We start from the raw sequence: 19,545 nt of genomic DNA, 5'->3' as shown, positions 1-19,545 counted from the left end.
ATGTCAAGAGCAGACGGACTACCGAGGAACGAAGAGCACTACACGAGGCGGACTGACATGTCAAGAGCAGACGGACTACCGAGGAACGAAGAGCACTACACGAGGGGGACTACCGAGGAACGAAGAGCACTACACGAGGGGGACTGACATATCAAGCCTGGGCAGCCCATACACCACACAAACACACTAGGACTCCCGAAAAATACCCCAGTCTAGAGGAGAACTACTGCAGGAACCCTGATAATGAACCAGCTGCCTGGTGTTACACTACTTCCAGTAAGAGGTGGGACGTGTGTGGGGTCCTTACCTGCGCAGAACAGAGGGCGCAGGAGGTGTTGGAGACAGAGAGGGCCAGGGAGGAGGACGTGTTCCTGTTTGGGGAGAGTAAAAAGGCGACTGTGACTCTAGAGGGGGCTGGTGTGTATATAATCCCACAGGAGAGTCTGCTCTTCTCGGAGACTCTGCGGATAAACCTGGACCCGTTCTCTGAGTTCACCTCGGAACAGTTGTGGGATGTACTGGAGAAGGTGGAGCTGAAGGTGTACGTTGCAGCACAGACCGGGGGTCTGGAGATGATGGTCCAGGAGGGAGGTGGGAACTTGTCTGCTGGTCAGAGACAACTGTTGTGTCTTGCTAGGGCACTCCTGAGGGATAAAAAGATCCTGGTTATTGATGAAGCTACTGCAAATGTTGATGAGGTAAGAGGTCCAGCTGTGTTATACTAATTGTGTCGTTAGAATAGGGTGAAAATGGAAGTGAAAGTGAAAGTGATTGCACAATTCTCCAATTGGTTGTAAAAATATTTGATAAATTTTATTTGACTATCTTGTAAACAGAAATTGGCTTTTATATTTAAACTGAATTTCCCCTAAAACTTCTGATATGCACATTAATTTGCAGAAACCAGATCAACTGATCCAATCAACACTCCGGGACAAGTTCTCGGACTGCACTGTGCTTACCATCGCCCACAGAATTAACACTATCATCGACAGCGACCGAGTGATGGTCATGGACTCTGGGTTACTAGTTGAGTTTGATCATCCTGCGGTCCTGCTTAAAAACTCTGACAGCATTTTCTATGACCTAGTTAAGGAGACTGGTATGTTTGATGTACTGGTGGAACAAGCAAATTCTAGTTTTAATAACAAATCAGATAGTAATCAAGCAAGTTACGTAGATTCAGATGCTTTTACCGATGTTCCCATTTAGATCTTGATATCTGTTACAAACAGTTCTATTAAGTTTTATCGCTTATTATTTTTGATTAAACATTTTTTGATTTTTTAATTTTAATTGATCATATTTTATGGTTGTTTAAAACTGTTTGTATAAATTATTTTTTTGTGATTATCATATTTGATTTTTGAGGTATTAGGGCCGGAGGGAAGAATATTTGCCGTTGTCCCTCATATCAGATCACTTCCGGCTGCCCAATACCCCTAGGAATCGGTCACATATCAGATAATCAAGACATAATCCTCTTTCCATAAACTTAAAACTTAATCACGCAGCGTCTTATTTTGGGGCGCCTCCTCGACTGATTACATGATATGTGCACGACAGTTTTCATTATTTTTGTATGCTGACTTTAACGTTTGTTACAATGATGTATGATCAATTATAGTTAGCCAGATTCTAAACCTTCTGTTTTCTTTTGATTCGAATAAACAAAATTACCGTTATTCGACAATTCGATAATTCGATAATCATAGAAATAGCCTTAAATTAATTTCATAAATCTCATAATATTGCATAAATAATTTATCACTGAATCAGACCAATACAAAACATCAAAATGGCCATTATTAAGCCTATAATTAAAAGCTATTCGACTTTGTCTGACAAAGTAAATTTAATCGCCTAATAAAGTTTTTAAATAAATTTGTTTAAGGAATGAATTTACATTTTTTATCGGCCGTTTTTAAACAAACTAAAATTGCAAAAAATTAGAAAATCAATCAACAAGTGGCCATTCTGGGTGGATTGACCAGTGGCGACCTTTATCTGCTTTAGGTTGGCAGAATATGGCACCTTGGTGGAACACCCCGCTGCTTTTAGCCTCTTTAAGAGCTTTAGCCAGTTCTACCCTTTCTGCCGCTCTGAAGATTAGGTTTATATTAGACACTCTGTGATTTACGGTCGACACAGTGTATACGCCCTCACAAAGAGTTAATAGTAAACAGTCAAACCCCCACCATGTTAACATACAGTTACCATGTTAACACCATGTTAACACCATGTTAACATACAGTTAACATGTTAACATACAGTTAACATACAGTTAACATGTTAACACCATGTAAACATACAGTTAACATGTTAACATACAGTTAACATACAGTTAACATGTTAACACCATGTTCACATACAGCCAAACTCCACAGGAATACTACTGCATAATTCCTAAAACTTACTTGAGTTTGGCCAGGGCTCCATCTTTAGCTGGCTCCGCAGGTTCTGTATAAAGATTCATGATAATATGTACATTTCAGTCACAACTTTGAGCAGTCATTGTTATTTTGTGAAACGATCAGGGAATATATTATTATTATTATGAAATAATTTTATTGACAAGACCTTCAGCATAAAGCATATCTACAAAAAGCTACTACAATTTAATAAGTATTAATACTTTTCTCAGCCTCCTTCATTGGCCACTGTTTTCTTGGGTGTCTCCACAGCAAGAAGTCAGCTTTTGGGTGAGGATTATTTCTGTAGTGAGGGCCAGGGAGGGCCGTCATTGGGGGAGAAACTTTTCCTGCAGAGAAATGAAGCCCTTTTTAACGGTAATTAAGTCAAGCAAGATATGCAAAGGTAATATTATTATTAATGTTGACAAGATCGCTGTATTGATAGTATTATCACTATCAGGTTCATATGCAGCATAGTGGTTTTGGCTCGAGAATCTCGCTAGCTTGGAAGTGAATTAACATTCATCGAGTAAAAGTGGTTTGACAAGTAATCTAGAATTAACTTTACTTATTCAATTCATATTTGTTATTGAACCCTCGGTTTTTGTAAAACGGTCTGCCAATTGCCATTATGATTTATGTAACTACATCTTCCTAGACATGCATCTATTGATCACTGCTCTTCAATTTGAATCCGACTTTCAATTTAATCTGGGAATTTCGCGTCCTCGACGCGATTGGTGAGGCCGCTTGTGGTGAACTGTTCAATGAATAGTTATATACTATATAGTATATAATCTTCATTAGTGGTTCTTACCCGATGGTTCGTTAACGAGAACCGACATGTTTGGTTTACACTTGAGCAAGGGAGTATTTGAACTAACACGGTAAACTAAAAACTGCGAATGATATTCTAAAAATGCAGCACTAAATAGTTAAACCATAATCGCCTCGCATGCAACGAGCCCACGAAAGGCGATTGTTTTACTTATGCCTTTAAAATAGTGTTTAAATTCTTCGCATTTCTCGCAGCAAATCTGATAATCGAACTTTCCTGTAGTGCACAAATTTCAGTAAACTCAGCTCTACAACAAGCTGAACTCAACGCACTGTTTTAATTTTAAAACAATATCAAGCAGAAACTTAAACAGCTATGGGGTGTTGTTATACTAAAATATGCTATCTCAGTCTTTTGCTCAGCAGTGATAGCCATATCTATGTTGTTTCATTTGAATTATAATTGTGCTCAGGCAGAAAAAACATTGAAGTAATGATCAATAAGTTCTGAATGGGTCGAGGTAATTTCTGATTACTAGTTCGAAGTAATTTTCAAGGAAGATAATTGAGACAAAAGTTTTTCTCCGTGATTGTCTAACCACTACCGAAATTAGATTATTTCATTTAAATACAGCTATAATGCATAAAATTATAAAAGATGAGTTCATAGTTAATAAAATAATAATACATACGTACGAAAATATAGCTTTCTTTATTATAAAAAAAGTTATAAGAAATGTTCTTTAAACTGAATTATTCCATGTGATAGTGTGATCCACAACGAGTTTCTAAACTTGTGTAATTTAATGCTAGGCATGACTTAAATTTAAATGCGAGGTATCGAATGTTAGTCAAGCATCAGTTTTACAACTTCTGCGAAGATATGCTTCGCAAGGGTAATATTTAAAAAATATCTATAGGATGAGATGTGTAAAAGGGGTTCTTTAGTTGGGGAACACTTCAGAGGATAGGGAACGAGCGGCTGCCTTCGTTACCCACGCTGCAATAGTCAACTGTTTCTTTACCTAAAAGAAGTGTGATTAAAATTTCCTCATATTGCAATAGTCAACTGTTTCTTTACCTAAAAGAAGTGTGATTAAAATTGCCTCATATCGTAAAGAAAATTGAGCCATTATGGTCACATTCTACGGCAGTGATGCGATTACAATAATTTGAAATCTGTTGCTGGCAGTGCTGTTGCTGGCAGTGCTGTAGCTGGCAGTGCTGTCGCTGGCAGTGCTGTCGCTGGCAGTGCTGTTGCTGGCAGTGCTGTTGCTGGCAGTGCTGTAGCTGGCAGTGCTGTCGCTGGCAGTGCTGTCGCTGGCAGTGCTGTCGCTGGCAGTGCTGTAGCTGGCAGTGCTGTTGCTGGCAGTGCTGTCGCTGGCAGTGCTGTCGCTGGCAGTGCTGTCGCTGGCAGTGCTGTTTTCTCTCCAAATCATGTTGGAGATTAGATATTGACAGGATTACTTGCAATCATTAATATAGCCACAATTATTACCTGATTCCAGTTCTCATCAGTGTCTATTTCTTTAGCTAACGTGAGGGAGTCAAACAGGCCTGGGAATACTGATCCACTGTAGGAGTTCAGTATACTTGGTGCAATCAGAATGTGCCTGAATAGTTGTGCAATCAGAATGTGCCTGAATAGTTGTGTAATGTGTAATCAGAATGTGCCTGAATAGTTGTGTAATCAGAATGTGCCTGAATAGTTGTGTAATCAGAATGTGCCTGAAAAGTTGTGTAATCAGAATGTGCCTGAATAGTTGTGTAATCAGAATGTGCCTGAATAGTTTTGTAATCAGAATGTGCCTGAATAGTTGTGTAATCAGAATGTGCCTGAATAATTGTGTAATCAGAATGTGCCTGAAAAGTTGTGTAATCAGAATGTGCCTGAATAGTTGTGTAATCAGAATGTGCCTGAATAGTTTTGTAATCAGAATGTGCCTGAATAGTTGTGTAATCAGAATGTGCCTGAATAGTTGTGTAATCATAATGTGCCTGAATAGTTGTGCAGTGGTTTTGTGCCCACTTTTGCACCGAGAAAAAGGTTTAAAACGCGATTTTTCTCAGTTTATTCATGTTGAGTGAGTCGTGACCTTCAAATAATACATCATCTTAAAACTGATCAATAAATGAGAGTCTTGATAGGTAAACAGTTGGCAATATCTATGGACCCTCTTCAATCGAATCGTTAATTAACTGATCATTAATTAATTGATTAATCAATTAATAACCTGTTTTGAGGGCGATTAGGGAGTCCAGGCGGGTAGATGAAGCTACGTTCCATCTGCAACATCTGATCGTTGAATCGTCGCATATCCATCTGCTTTCTGTGATGAGGAACCTCTATATAATGATTTCAGTATATCTAGTTATAACATCAGTTAAATGATCTTTCCGGCGATATTAATAGCCGTGATAAATACATATATGGTAAAATGAAAACTCCATTTAAGGACGTGAGGAGAGTTAGGACTCCTCAATAACTACATTAAATACATTCCTTCTGTATCGTCCTCAATTACAATAAATGTAATAGATTTGTAGTGTTGTAATTAGTTAAAAACTCTAATTTGCCGTGCCATGATTTCAGTATATTTCCGGAGAAATGATGCCAGTACGTTATAACATTAGTTAAATAATCTTTCCGGCGATATTAATAGCCGTGGTATTTAACAACCGGTTATTTAAACTTTTGCATGATTATTGCACGATCAAGAGATTTAAATAAATAACCTGGATTTGTCTTCAAGCAACTTTGACCTGGAGTCTTCGTATTCTCGAGCATTTTCAACAAACTTTGCAAGAGATTTTTTAAGAATACCTGAATTTGATAAATTATTATGTGGGCTTTTAGTCGCATACATTAACTGATCGAGCCATTTATTAATTATTATTCACGATATAATAAATGATTCATGCAAAACTTCATCTAGTGCGTGGAATCCAAATTTTATGTACCATAATCAATATCATTGGCAGCCAGGTCCTCCTCCAAAGTACTGGAGCTGATCTTATTATTCACGTAGTTACTGTAAGATGAAGCATCCAGAGGAACAAGCTTCTCAGAAGCAAGTTCAAGCAGGATCACTGCTGCTACTTCAGCTACTGCTCTGTAACGTGGTCATGATGAAGGCTCGACCGGAATCACGCTTAATCCCGGTCAAAATCGAAAATAAAATGGGGGGGGGGGAGAGAAGATAAAATGGGGGGGGGGGGGGGGTGGGAGAGAAGATAAAATGGGGGGGGGAGAGAAGATAAAATGGGGGGGGGGGGGGAGAAGATAAATTGGGGGGGGGGGGAGAGAAGATAAAATGGGGGGGGAGAAGATTAAATGGGGGGGGGGGTGAGAGAGAAGATAAAATGGGGGGGGGGCGGGAAGAGAAGATAAAATAGGGGGGGGGGGCGGGAGAGAAGATAAAATGGGGGGGGGGGGGTGCGGGAGAGAACATAAAATGGGGGGGGGGGAGAACATAAAATGGGGGGGGGGGAGAAGATAAAATGGGGGGGGGGATGCGGGAGAGAAGATAAAATGGGGGGGGGGGGGAGAAGATAAAATGGGGGGAGGGGGGTGCGGGAGAGAAGATAAAATGGGGGGGGGGGAGGATAAAATGGGGGGGATAGAAGATAAAATGGGGGGGGGGATAGAAGATAAAATGGAGGGGGGGGGCAATGCAACTCACTTAGTTCCCTTCATTCCAGGATCAGCATAGTTGCTGAGGTAGTGATAGTTATCGTACTCTGTGTGATACGTGTAGTAGGGTCCCACTATCGTCAGATCGATGCAGGATACTCCTGAAACAACACAGTTAGTAAGTAAAGAAACACGGAACCGAGGGATTTAGAAATTTGGTAATATTTGTTGATATTTGTTGAGCTATAAATGTGTGGAACTATTTAGAACTAGAAAAATGTTCTCCAACAAAACCTAACCAGTACCAGTATACTGTAACAGTACCAGTATACTGTACCAGTACCAGTATACTGTACTGTATAACCAGTACCAGTATACTGTACCAGTACCAGTATACTGTACCAGTACCAGTATACTGTACTGTATAACCAGTACCAGTATACTGTACCAATACCAGTATACTGTACTGTATAACCAGTACCAGTATACTGTACCAGTACCAGTATACTGTACCAGTACCAGTATACTGTACTGTATAACCAGTACCAGTATACTGTACTGTATAACCAGTACCAGTATACTGTACTGTATAACCAGTACCAGTATACTGTACCAGTACCAGTATACTGTACCAGTACCAGTATACTGTACCAGTACCAGTATACTGTACCAGTACCAGTATACTGTACCAGTACCAGTATACTGTACCAGTACCAGTATACTGTACCAGTACCAGTATACTGTACCAGTACCAGTATACTGTACCAGTACCAGTATACTGTACCAGTACCAGTATACTGTACCAGTACCAGTATACTGTACCAGTACCAGTATACTGTACCAGTACCAGTATACTGTACTGTATAACCAGTACCAGTATACTGTACCAGTACCAGTATACTGTACCAGTACCAGTATACTGTACCAGTACCAGTATACTGTACCAGTACCAGTATACTGTACTGTATAACCAGTACCAGTATACTGTACCAGTACCAGTATACTGTACCAGTACCAGTATACTGTACTGTATAACCAGTACCAGTATACTGTACCAATACCAGTATACTGTACCAGTACCAGTATACTGTACCAGTACCAGTATACTGTACCAGTACCAGTATACTGCACCAGTACCAGTATACTGTACTGTATAACCAGTACCAGTATACTGTACCAATACCAGTATACTGTACCAGTACCAGTATACTGTACCAGTACCAGTATACTGTACCAGTACCAGTATACTGTACCAGTACCAGTATACTGTACTGTATAACCAGTACCAGTATACTGTACCAATACCAGTATACTGTACCAGTACCAGTATACTGTAACAATACCAGTATACTGTACCAGTACCAGTATACTGCACCAGTACCAGTATACTGTACTGTATAACCAGTACGGTATACTCAGAACAGGGAGTTAACAAAAGCTTGTGAGGGTTCCTACTATATATATATACTAGCCACTAGGTACCTCAAGTATGTATAAAGTCTGTATAAAGATATAAATATAATAATTGATTATGTGACCTGCCATGTTGATAAAGGCAGCGTAGTCCGAACCAGAACCCAAATCTCCGATCTTTGGGGCAGTTAACTCAGGGTGTTCTTCTTTTGTTCTGCACAATATTACTTAATTTGAAATATTACTTAATATTACTTAATATTACTTAATTATATTGAATATTACTTAATTTACAATATTAGCATTGGGATTAGGGTTCTTATATCGCATACATTTTCCTCGTTCTTAAGAAATCAGAAAGCATCCATTAATCTAAAGAACTTACAATGTGTCCCATTGCTCGTAAAAGGTGCCGTATGTACTGTCAAGAGGTGCACCTGCCTGTTTAGCTGCCCTCTCCAGAAGCGGCCTGCAAACACCCATCAACAGTTAAAATTGTGATTTAAAAGATGAAACAAAATGCTGATACTAAAAATAGATATATACATATAATATATTTCGTTTTAGAGGAGATTCCTGAATGTGTAAACAAAACCTCAAGATTACCTGAAGTTAGGCGTGGCTGAAGGTTTGAAGTACTTCTGATCAGAAGCTGCTACATCAACATTGATGTAAGCAACCATCTTCTCTTGGAGAAGTGTCATGTAGTCCTCGACAAACTCTGTACTCCCGATTATACCTTGCTCCTACACGAATTATCGTCAGTTTTCAGACTAAAAACTTTCATAACAATCTTGCCAAATCATATCCATTCAACCAACTTATTATAAGAACTTTTGTAATATTTTTCTAACTATATTATATTTTTAATAATATGAATGCTGCATGCAGACATAATATTGCATGATTTTTTAAAGCATACAAATAATTAGAATTACAAGAACATCGGGACAATAATACCTCAGCTCCCCAACTAGCCAGTACAATTGTTCTTCTGGGGGGGGGAGGGGGGAGGGGGGGGGCGAGAGAGAAGATAAAATGGAGAAGGGAGAAGATAAAATAGAGGGGGGGGGGCTGTTATACAATAATACCTCAGCTCCCCAACTAGCCAGTACAATGGTTCTCCTTGGGGGAGGGGGGGGGGGTGGGTGGGGGGGGGGGAGAAGATAAAATGGGGGAGGGAGAAGATAAAATAGAAGGGGGGGGGGGCTGTTATACAATAATACCTCAGCTCCCCAACTAGCCAGTAAAATGGTTCTCCTTGGGGGGGGGGGGGGTGGGTGGGGGGGGGAGAAGATAAAATGGGGGAGGGAGAAGATAAAATAGAAGGGGGGGGGGGGGCTGTTATACAATAATACCTCAGCTCCCCAACTAGCCAGTACAATGGTTCTCCTTGGCTTCCATCCTTGTTCCCTTAGTTTGAACAGTCCGTGTCCAATCTCATTCAGTGCTGAGAAAGGGGTAACAATTATTAACTGGCTCAATCATTTGTATTTGTCTAACCCAATTCATGTCGATAATATTTGACATTCGTTAGGCGATGCTTAATCAATTTCTTTCGAATTAAATTCTTGGCACAAGATAATCATTGGTTCCCTTTATTTTCTAACTTTCTGGATCACAATCTCACCGGCAAGTCCAGTTGTAGCATCCACGGCGCCGTGCACCCAAGTGTCCCTGTGATTTCCCATCATGACCCACCTGTCTGGTTCTTGTTGCCCTTTTATAACTCCAAATATGTTTTCTATCTCAACCATCCTGTATTCCAGGTTTACCTGCCATAATGATTTTATTTATTCTTGTTGTCAACTAAATTGTATTCACATTTTTATAACTTTCTTCATATCCCTCGCAAATCACTTTCAATATTACTCGAAAAAGGTTTAAAATTTACCGTTATCCTAAGTTTTTTCTTGTTGGAACCATTTTTGAATCCAGGTCCATATTTGTATTTCAAAAGAGTTTCACTCCCAGCTCCTTGCCACTCATCCTTAACTTCATCTCCTATAGGAACTCGAGTTTACAAATCATACATCCATGTTAATTCAGCGATAATTGATCATCAAACGATAAATATAATTTAGCAATTTATAAAATTATTGACCTGGATTTTTAAAACTTCTCAACTCCACGAAAGTAGTGTTTGAAATAGGTCCGTAAAATTAACAACTATCACAAAAATGTTTATTGTATTTGTATCTTATAATCAGTATCACAATCCACACTTAAAGATCAAACACATACCATCAAGACTGGCAAGAAGGGGCAGAGCATTTTTAAAGTTGATTGGCATGACAACAATGCCAGGGAGTCTGCTTTGGTACTCTTCAGGTGAGTCGTGGTACGCGTACTCTGAGGGAATGCTGTTAAATTCGCACTAAACGTATTATTCGAATTAAATGCGTACTTTTTGAGAACTCTAAAGACGCCGTACTTTTTGACGAAAATTTGGCAAATTTAACAGCCTGGCTCTGAGGGAAGTTAGTTAACAATAGCTCTGACACGTGACACGAGAATTATTTGGATAATTGCAATTATTTAACCTAAAGGTACAAGATGGGTCACGTTTAGGGTTAAAGTTAACTGGCTAGCATTTACGATTGAATTGTTCGATTTTGCAGAATTTTCCGTTATATACAGATTATACACAGTTATCTGATCGTTTTATTTATTAAAAGAATGTTGAAAATTTTATCAGCAGGTCAGGATTTGAGGATTCTGTTCAAGAGTAAACACGGAATGGACATGATCAGTTGAAGTACCCACAAAGACGTGACATCTAACTAGTAGAAACTAATATAACTAGTATTTACTTGTTGAAGGATAGAGGTAAGTGGAGGGATCCCCCAGTCCATCCTTTAGAGTTCCCCGCTGTATTCCTGTTTCCGGTAGTGCTGGACCATCTGGCATCCTATCAACACCCTCAGGGGCGTAGTCCTTCGCGTCCATGTAGATTATGACTCCTATCATACCATTCTGTTTTGCAAACTTGGACTGGGATGAAAAGTGGCTTTAGGGCTTGGTTACTGTTAGTGTTACTATGGTTACTGTTACTATGCTTGGCTGTTTAAGCTTGTTGGGCATATCATGGTTTTATGCATTAAAGCTGTATATTCAACTTCGTATGACTTTATTGCGGTCAAGAAGTATTATGGCAAAAATATTACTCCCCGAAAAAATATGATTTTCTTTGAGATAAATTTACCTTATCTCCTCGATATATCTTTCCATATCTAGCAATAGCTATTTTTCCAGTAAGATCCATGCCTAAATCCTTGGTAAGGTAGTCATAGTCTTCTTTTCTTCCATAGTTCACGTAAACTGGCTCTCCCTAGATTTGGTTTCTATTTTAAATCCTATTCCCATTTCCCAACACTTCACATGTTAAAATATCAAATTTATGAATTATTAATTTAAAATGAAATTTAGTTTACATTTCACGAAAATAAAGTATATCGAATTCTAACCTCGACTGTTCCACTTTTCGACCAAGCATTAAAAGCTGGAAGAATACGTTCTGCTTTGTTACCGTCCTCTCTGTAAGTTTCCACAACGTCTCCTGCTGCATTTAGAACCTCCGTCAATCTGTAGGGGTAACAAGCTTTATATTTAAATCAAATACCAGTTCGACTTTAGCAGTGGTAATTTCTGGTGCTGTTCTGTGAATGTGACTGTTAAAACACAAAATTTGTGTTTTAATGAGAAAGTAACTTATCTCAACGTTTTGTGTATAGAACATTGTAAAGATCGCGAAATTGTATAAGATAGAAATACTAACGATGGATCGACATCTTTAGGGAAACACTGAAGGACTTTGTATTTCTTCGTAATAACATCCATCCCAAAATCCTTGAACATTTGTTTCACCGTTTCTTCTTTCTCCCCCATCCAGTCACTTTGAGTGTTTCTTGGATGCAGTGTCATATTCCTGAACATTTGGAATCTGAACTGATTTGCAAACCATACAAATTTGGTCATTTGTGATGACAATGTATGTAATGACATGCTTGTAATGTATGTAATGACATGCTTGTAATGTATGTAATGACATGCTTGCTCTCGTTTATTGTAACTAAATACTCACTCAATGAAGTTGCCTATTCTTGTAGCATCAATTTGGTCTAGAAGTTGAGACATTGCCTCTTCATTTGACAAATCAACCTCACCGAGGTTCCTACTGTCAATCTGCCCTGAAAAACGCTAAATGTTTCAAAATATCTACAAGTGCCATCACTGCCATGTTTACGTATTATATTGTGGGACGTGCTCCAAAGTCAGTTAAATAGGCTCATGGCTAATAACCTAGCTAATAACCGGCCTATAACCGGCTAATAACCTGGCTAAATAACCGGCTAATAACCGGCTAATGACCGGCTAATAGCCGGCTAACAACCGGCTAATAACCGGCTAATAAACCGGCTAATAACCGGCTAATAACCGGCTAATAAACCGGATATTAACCGGCTAATAAACCGGCTAATAACCTGGCTAAATAACCGGCTAATAACCGGCTAATAACCTGATAATAAACCGGCTAATAACCGGATAATAAACCGGCTAATAACCGGCTAATAAACCGGCTAATAACCGGCTAACAACCGGCTAATAAACCGGCTAATAACCGGCTAATAACCTGGCTAATAACCGGCTAATAACCGGCTAATAACCTGGCTAATAACCGGCTAATAACCGGCTGATAACCGGCTAATAACCTGGCTAATAACCGGCTAATAACCGGCTAATAACCGGCTAACAACCGGCTGATAACCGGCTAATAACCTGGCTAATAACCGGCTAATAACCGGCTAATAACCTGGCTAATAACCGGCTAATAACCGGCTAATAACCGGCTAATAACCGGCTAATAACCGGCTAATAAACCGGCTAATAACCGGCTAATAACCGGCTAATAAACCGGATATTAACCGGCTAATAAACCGGCTAATAAACCGGCTAATAACCGGCTAATAACCGGATAATAAACCGGCTAATAACCGGCTAATAACCTGGCTATTAACCGGCTAATAACCGGCTAATAACCTGGCTAATAAACCGGCTAATAACCGGCTAATAACCGGATAATAAACCGGCTAATAACCGGCTAATAACCGGATAATAAACCGGCTAATAACCGGCTAATAACCGGCTGATAACTGGCTAACAACCGGCTAATAACCGGCTAATAACCTGGCTAATAACCGGCTAATAACCTGGCTAATAACCGGCTAATAAACCGGCTAATAACCGGCTAATAACCTGGCTAATAACCGGCTAATAACCTGGCTAATAACCGGCTAATAAACCGGCTATTAACCGGCTAATAAACCGGCTAATAACCGGCTAATAACCGGCTGATAACCGGATAATAAACCGGCTAATAACCGGCTAATAACCGGCTAATTACCGGCTAATAAACCGGCTAATAACCTGGCTAATAACCTGGCTAATAACTGGCTAATAACCTGGCTAATAACCGGCTAATAACCTGGCTAATAACCGGCTAATAACCGGCTAATAACCTGGCTAATAACCGGCTAATAACCGGCTAATAATCGGCTAATAACCTGGCTAATAACCGGCTAATAATCGGCTGATAACCGGCTAATAACCGGCTAATAACCGGCTAATAACCGGCTAATAACCGGCTAATAACCTGGCTAATAACCGGCTAATAACCGGCTAATAACCGGCTAATAACCTGGCTAATAACCGGCTAATAACCGGCTAATAACCGGCTAATAACCGGCTAATAACCGGCTAATAATCGGCTGATAACCGGCTAATAACCGGCTAACAAACTTGCCAAAAACCGGCTAATAACCGGCTAATAACCGGCTAATAACCTGGCTAATAACCGGCTAATAACCGGCTAACAACCGGCTGATAACCGGCTAATAACCTGGCTAATAACCGGCTAATAACCGGCTGATAACCGGCTAATAACCGGCTAATAACCGGCTAATAACCGGCTAATAACCGGCTAATAACCGGCTAATAACCGGCTAATAACCGGCTAATAACCTGGCTAACAACCGGCTGATAACCGGCTAATAACCTGGCTAATAACCGGCTAATAACCGGCTAATAACCGGCTAATAACCTGGCTAATAACCGGCTAATAACCGGCTAATAACCGGCTAACAACCGGCTGATAACCGGCTAATAACCTGGCTAATAACCGGCTAATAACCGGCTAATAACCGGCTAATAACCGGCTAATAACCGGCTAATAAACCGGCTAATAACCGGCTAATAACCGGCTAATAAACCGGATATTAACCGGCTAATAAACCGGCTAATAACCGGCTAATAACCGGCTGATAACCGGATAATAAACCGGCTAATAACCGGCTAATAACCTGGCTAATAACCGGCTAATAACCGGCTAATAACCTGGCTAATAACCGGCTAATAACCTGGCTAACAACCGGCTGATAACCGGCTAATAACCTGGCTAATAACCGGCTAATAACCGGCTAATAACCGGCTAATAACCTGGCTAATAACCGGCTAATAACCGGCTAATAACCGGCTAACAACCGGCTGATAACCGGCTAATAACCTGGCTAATAACCGGCTAATAACCGGCTAATAACCGGCTAATAACCGGCTAATAACCGGCTAATAAACCGGCTAATAACCGGCTAATAACCGGCTAATAAACCGGATATTAACCGGCTAATAAACCGGCTAATAACCGGCTAATAACCGGCTGATAACCGGATAATAAACCGGCTAATAACCGGCTAATAACCTGGCTAATAACCGGCTAATAACCGGCTAATAACCGGCTAATAACCGGCTAATAACCGGCTAATAACCGGCTAATAAACCGGCTAATAACCGGCTAATAACCGGCTAATAAACCGGATATTAACCGGCTAATAAACCGGCTAATAACCGGCTAATAACCGGCTGATAACCGGATAATAAACCGGCTAATAACCGGCTAATAACCGGCTAACAACCGGCTGATAACCGGCTAATAACCTGGCTAATAACCGGCTAATAACCGGCTAATAACCTGGCTAATAACCGGCTAATAACCGGCTAATAACCGGCTAATAACCGGCTAATAACCGGCTAATAAACCGGCTAATAACCGGCTAATAACCGGCTAATAAACCGGATATTAACCGGCTAATAAACCGGCTAATAAACCGGCTAATAACCGGCTAATAACCGGCTAACAACCGGCTGATAACCGGCTAATAACCTGGCTAATAACCGGCTAATAACCGGCTAATAACCGGCTAATAACCGGCTAATAACCGGCTAATAACCGGCTAATAACCGGCTAATAACCGGCTAATAAACCGGATATTAACCGGCTAATAAACCGGCTAATAACCGGCTAATAACCGGCTGATAACCGGATAATAAACCGGCTAATAACCGGCTAATAACCTGGCTAATAACCGGCTAATAACCGGCTAATAACCTGGCTAATAACCGGCTAATAACCGGCTAATAACCGGCTAACAACCGGCTGATAACCGGCTAATAACCTGGCTAATAACCGGCTAATAACCGGCTAATAACCTGGCTAATAACCGGCTAATAACCGGCTAATAACCGGCTAATAACCGGCTAATAACCGGCTAATAAACCGGCTAATAACCGGCTAATAACCGGCTAATAAACCGGATATTAACCGGCTAATAAACCGGCTAATAAACCGGCTAATAACCGGCTAATAACCGGATAATAAACCGGCTAATAACCGGCTAATAACCTGGCTATTAACCGGCTAATAACCGGCTAATAACCTGGCTAATAAACCGGCTAATAACCGGCTAATAACCGGATAATAAACCGGCTAATAACCGGCTAATAACCGGATAATAAACCGGCTAATAACCGGCTAATAACCGGCTTATAACTGGCTAACAACCGGCTAATAACCGGCTAATAACCTGGCTAATAACCGGCTAATAAACCGGCTAATAACCGGCTAATAACCTGGCTAATAACCGGCTAATAACCGGCTAATAACTGGCTAATAACCGGCTAATGACCGGCTAATAGCCGGCTAACAACCGGCTAATAACCGGCTAATAACCTGGCTAATAACCGGCTAATAACCTGGCTAATAACCGGCTAATAAACCGGCTAATAACCGGCTAATAACCTGGCTAATAACCGGCTAATAACCTGGCTAATAACCGGCTAATAAACCGGCTATTAACCGGCTAATAAACCGGCTAATAACCGGCTAATAACCGGCTGATAACCGGATAATAAACCGGCTAATAACCGGCTAATAACCGGCTAATTACCGGCTAATAACCGGCTAATAACCTGGCTAATAACCTGGCTAATAACTGGCTAATAACCTGGCTAATAACCGGCTAATAACCTGGCTAATAACCGGCTAATAACCGGCTAATAACCTGGCTAATAACCGGCTAATAACCTGGCTAATAACCGGCTGATAACCGGATAATAAACGGCTAATAACCGGCTAATAACCGGCTAATAACCGGATATTAACCGGCTAATAACCGGCTAATAACCTGGCTAATAACCTAGCTAATAACCGGCTAATAATCGGCTAATAACCTGGCTAATAACCGGCTAATAATCGGCTGATAACCGGCTAATAACCGGCTAATAACCGGCTAATAACCGGCTAATAACCGGCTAATAACCTGGCTAATAACCGGCTAATAACCGGCTAATAACCGGCTAATAACCTGGCTAATAACCGGCTAATAACCGGCTAATAACCGGCTAATAACCGGCTAATAACCGGCTAATAATCGGCTGATAACCGGCTAATAAACCGGCTATTAACCGGGCTAATAACCGGCTAATAACCGGCTAATAACCGGCTAATAACCGGCTAATAACCGGCTAATAACCTGGCTAATAACCGGCTAACAACCGGCTGATAACCGGCTAATAACCTGCTAATAAACCGGATATTAACCGGCTAATAAACTGGCTAATAACCTGGCTAATAACCGGCTAATAATCGGCTAATAACCTGGCTAATAACCGGCTAATAATCGGCTGATAACCGGCTAATAACCGGCTAATAACCGGCTAATAACCGGCTAATAACCGGCTAATAACCTGGCTAATAACCGGCTAATAACCGGCTAATAACCGGCTAATAACCTGGCTAATAACCGGCTAATAACCGGCTAATAACCGGCTAATAACCGGCTAATAACCGGCTAATAATCGGCTGATAACCGGCTAATAAACCGGCTATTAACCGGGCTAATAACCGGCTAATAACCTGGCTAATAACCGGCTAATAACCGGCTAATAACCGGCTAATAACCTGGCTAATAACCGGCTAACAACCGGCTGATAACCGGCTAATAACCTGCTAATAAACCGGATATTAACCGGCTAATAAACTGGCTAATAACCTGGCTAATAACCGGCTAATAACCTGGCTAATAACCGGCTAATAACCTGGCTAATAACCGGCTAATAACAGGCTGATAACCGGCTAATAACCTGGCTAATAACCGGCTAATAACCTGGCTAATAACCGGCTAATAACAGGCTGATAACCGGCTAATAACCTGGCTAATAACCGGCTAATAACCTGGCTAATAACCGGCTAATAAACTGGCTAATAACCTGGCTAATAACCGGCTAATAACCTGGCTAATAACCGGCTAATAACCTGGCTAATAACCGGCTAATAACAGGCTGATAACCGGCTAATAACCTGGCTAATAACCGGCTAATAACCTGGCTAATAACCGGCTAATAACCGGCTAATAACCGGCTAATAACCTGGCTAATAACCGGCTAATAACCGGCTAATAACCTGGCTAATAACCGGCTAATAACCGGCTAATAATCGGCTAATAACCTGGCTAATAACCGGCTAATAATCGGCTGATAACCTGGCTAATAACCGGCTAATAACCTGGCTAATAACCGGCTAATAACCGGCTAATAACCTGGCTAATAACCGGCTAATAACCGGCTAATAATCGGCTAATAACCTGGCTAATAACCGGCTAATAATCGGCTGATAACCGGCTAATAACCGGCTAATAACCGGCTAATAACCGGCTAATAACCGGCTAATAACCTGGCTAATAACCGGCTAATAACCTGGCTAATAACTGGCTAATAACCTGGCTAATAACCGGCTATTAACTGGCTAACAACCGGCTAATAACCGGCTAATAACCGGCTAATTACCGGCTAATAAACCGGCTAATAACCTGGCTAATAACCTGGCTAATAACTGGCTAATAACCTGGCTAATAACCGGCTAATAACCTGGCTAATAACCGGCTAATAACCGGCTAATAATCGGCTAATAACCTGGCTAATAACCGGCTAATAATCGGCTGATAACCGGCTAATAACCGGCTAATAACCGGCTAATAACCGGCTAATAACCGGCTAATAACCTGGCTAATAACCGGCTAATAACCGGCTAATAACCGGCTAATAACCTGGCTAATAACCGGCTAATAACCGGCTAATAACCGGCTAATAACCGGCTAATAACCGGCTAATAATCGGCTGATAACCGGCTAATAAACCGGCTATTAACCGGCTAATAAACCGGCTGATAACCGGATAATAACCTGCTATTAACCTGGCTAATAACTGGCTAATAACCTGGCTAATAACCGGCTATTAACTGGCTAACAACCGGCTAATAACCGGCTAATAACCGGCTAATTACCGGCTAATAAACCGGCTAATAACCTGGCTAATAACCTGGCTAATAACTGGCTAATAACCTGGCTAATAACCGGCTAATAACCTGGCTAATAACCGGCTAATAACCGGCTAATAATCGGCTAATAACCTGGCTAATAACCGGCTAATAATCGGCTGATAACCGGCTAATAACCGGCTAATAACCGGCTAATAACCGGCTAATAACCGGCTAATAACCTGGCTAATAACCGGCTAATAACCGGCTAATAACCGGCTAATAACCTGGCTAATAACCGGCTAATAACCGGCTAATAACCGGCTAATAACCGGCTAATAACCGGCTAATAATCGGCTGATAACCGGCTAATAACCGGCTAATAACCGGCTAATAAACAGTATAAATTTAAATTAAACTGTATAAAAAAGCACTATTCACCCACCTGCCACCACCAGCAATACCACTACCAGGAGAGTTTGGGAGGATTTCTCCATGTTTAACACCTAAATTATATGATTTCCTGTTATTATTTTGTGTAATACTGAAATACAATTAACCTAGGCCCTAGCCCGGCCCTGCTTATGTAGTTGAGGTGTGTGAAAAGTCCCGAAGTTAAATGGCTCGTTTACTGAACACCTGAACATGTGATCCTTCAATAA

At 40.7% G+C, this 19,545-nt stretch overlaps 3 protein-coding genes across 3 annotated transcripts; 1 reads left to right on the top strand and 2 right to left on the bottom strand.

The window, feature by feature from the left end:
* Positions 1 to 1,584, top strand: LOC134814339 (ATP-binding cassette sub-family C member 4-like). Its single transcript, XM_063822437.1, has 3 exons — positions 1 to 59; positions 212 to 698; positions 901 to 1,584. The coding sequence occupies exons 1-3, from the start codon at positions 1 to 3 to the stop codon at positions 1,210 to 1,212; spliced, it is 858 nt and encodes a 285-aa protein (XP_063678507.1). The 3' UTR covers positions 1,213 to 1,584.
* A 92-nt stretch (positions 1,585 to 1,676) lies between these two features.
* LOC134814187 (uncharacterized) lies at positions 1,677 to 3,375 on the bottom strand. Its single transcript, XM_063822244.1, has 4 exons — positions 3,232 to 3,375; positions 2,636 to 2,761; positions 2,418 to 2,460; positions 1,677 to 2,102 (listed from the first exon to the last, which is right to left on the bottom strand). Exons 1-4 carry the CDS (start codon positions 3,257 to 3,259, stop codon positions 1,958 to 1,960), a joined length of 342 nt encoding a protein of 113 aa, XP_063678314.1. The 5' UTR covers positions 3,260 to 3,375; the 3' UTR covers positions 1,677 to 1,957.
* A 398-nt stretch (positions 3,376 to 3,773) lies between these two features.
* On the bottom strand, positions 3,774 to 19,398 carry LOC134813887 (glutamate carboxypeptidase 2-like). Its single transcript, XM_063821785.1, has 19 exons — positions 19,329 to 19,398; positions 12,323 to 12,428; positions 12,017 to 12,166; positions 11,706 to 11,823; positions 11,444 to 11,569; positions 11,052 to 11,232; positions 10,483 to 10,590; positions 10,133 to 10,242; positions 9,869 to 10,013; positions 9,597 to 9,688; positions 8,845 to 8,984; positions 8,624 to 8,707; positions 8,364 to 8,452; positions 6,875 to 6,986; positions 6,153 to 6,304; positions 5,928 to 6,015; positions 5,426 to 5,521; positions 4,690 to 4,804; positions 3,774 to 4,216 (listed from the first exon to the last, which is right to left on the bottom strand). The coding sequence occupies exons 1-19, from the start codon at positions 19,378 to 19,380 to the stop codon at positions 4,136 to 4,138; spliced, it is 2,145 nt and encodes a 714-aa protein (XP_063677855.1). The 5' UTR covers positions 19,381 to 19,398; the 3' UTR covers positions 3,774 to 4,135.
* Positions 19,399 to 19,545: the final 147 nt, after the last annotated feature.

This window comes from Bolinopsis microptera, chromosome 4 (assembly GCF_026151205.1).
Source record: "Bolinopsis microptera isolate Bmic1 chromosome 4, MBARI_Bmic_1.0, whole genome shotgun sequence".
In the NCBI taxonomy this organism is placed as follows: Eukaryota; Metazoa; Ctenophora; class Tentaculata; order Lobata; family Bolinopsidae; genus Bolinopsis; species Bolinopsis microptera.
Note: the sequence above shows the minus strand (reverse complement) of the source record. Positions and strands in the feature narration are given on the sequence as shown.

What these genes read in the sequence shown, in the direction of transcription:
- LOC134814187 (XM_063822244.1), bottom strand. Translation starts at nt 3,259, where the DNA reads ATGTCGGTTCTCGTTAACGAACCATCGG. An exon ending in TCTCGTTAACGAACCATCGG is followed by an intron (nt 2,762 to 3,231) that starts GTAAGAACCACT and finishes ATTTCTCTGCAG; the next exon opens with GAAAAGTTTCTCCCCCAATG. An exon ending in AATGAAGGAGGCTGAGAAAA is followed by an intron (nt 2,461 to 2,635) that starts GTATTAATACTT and finishes ATCTTTATACAG; the next exon opens with AACCTGCGGAGCCAGCTAAA.
- LOC134813887 (XM_063821785.1), bottom strand. Translation starts at nt 19,380, where the DNA reads ATGGAGAAATCCTCCCAAACTCTCCTGGTAGTGGTATTGCTGGTGGTG. An exon ending in TGGCTAGTTGGGGAGCTGAG is followed by an intron (nt 8,985 to 9,596) that starts GTATTATTGTAT and finishes TAATTCGTGTAG; the next exon opens with GAGCAAGGTATAATCGGGAG. An exon ending in CCTAATCGCCCTCAAAACAG is followed by an intron (nt 4,805 to 5,425) that starts GTTATTAATTGA and finishes ACAACTATTCAG; the next exon opens with GCACATTCTGATTGCACCAA.
- LOC134814339 (XM_063822437.1), top strand. Translation starts at nt 1, where the DNA reads ATGTCAAGAGCAGACGGACTACCGAGGAACGAAGAGCACTACACGAGG. An exon ending in TACACGAGGCGGACTGACAT is followed by an intron (nt 60 to 211) that starts GTCAAGAGCAGA and finishes AAAATACCCCAG; the next exon opens with TCTAGAGGAGAACTACTGCA. An exon ending in CTACTGCAAATGTTGATGAG is followed by an intron (nt 699 to 900) that starts GTAAGAGGTCCA and finishes ATTAATTTGCAG; the next exon opens with AAACCAGATCAACTGATCCA.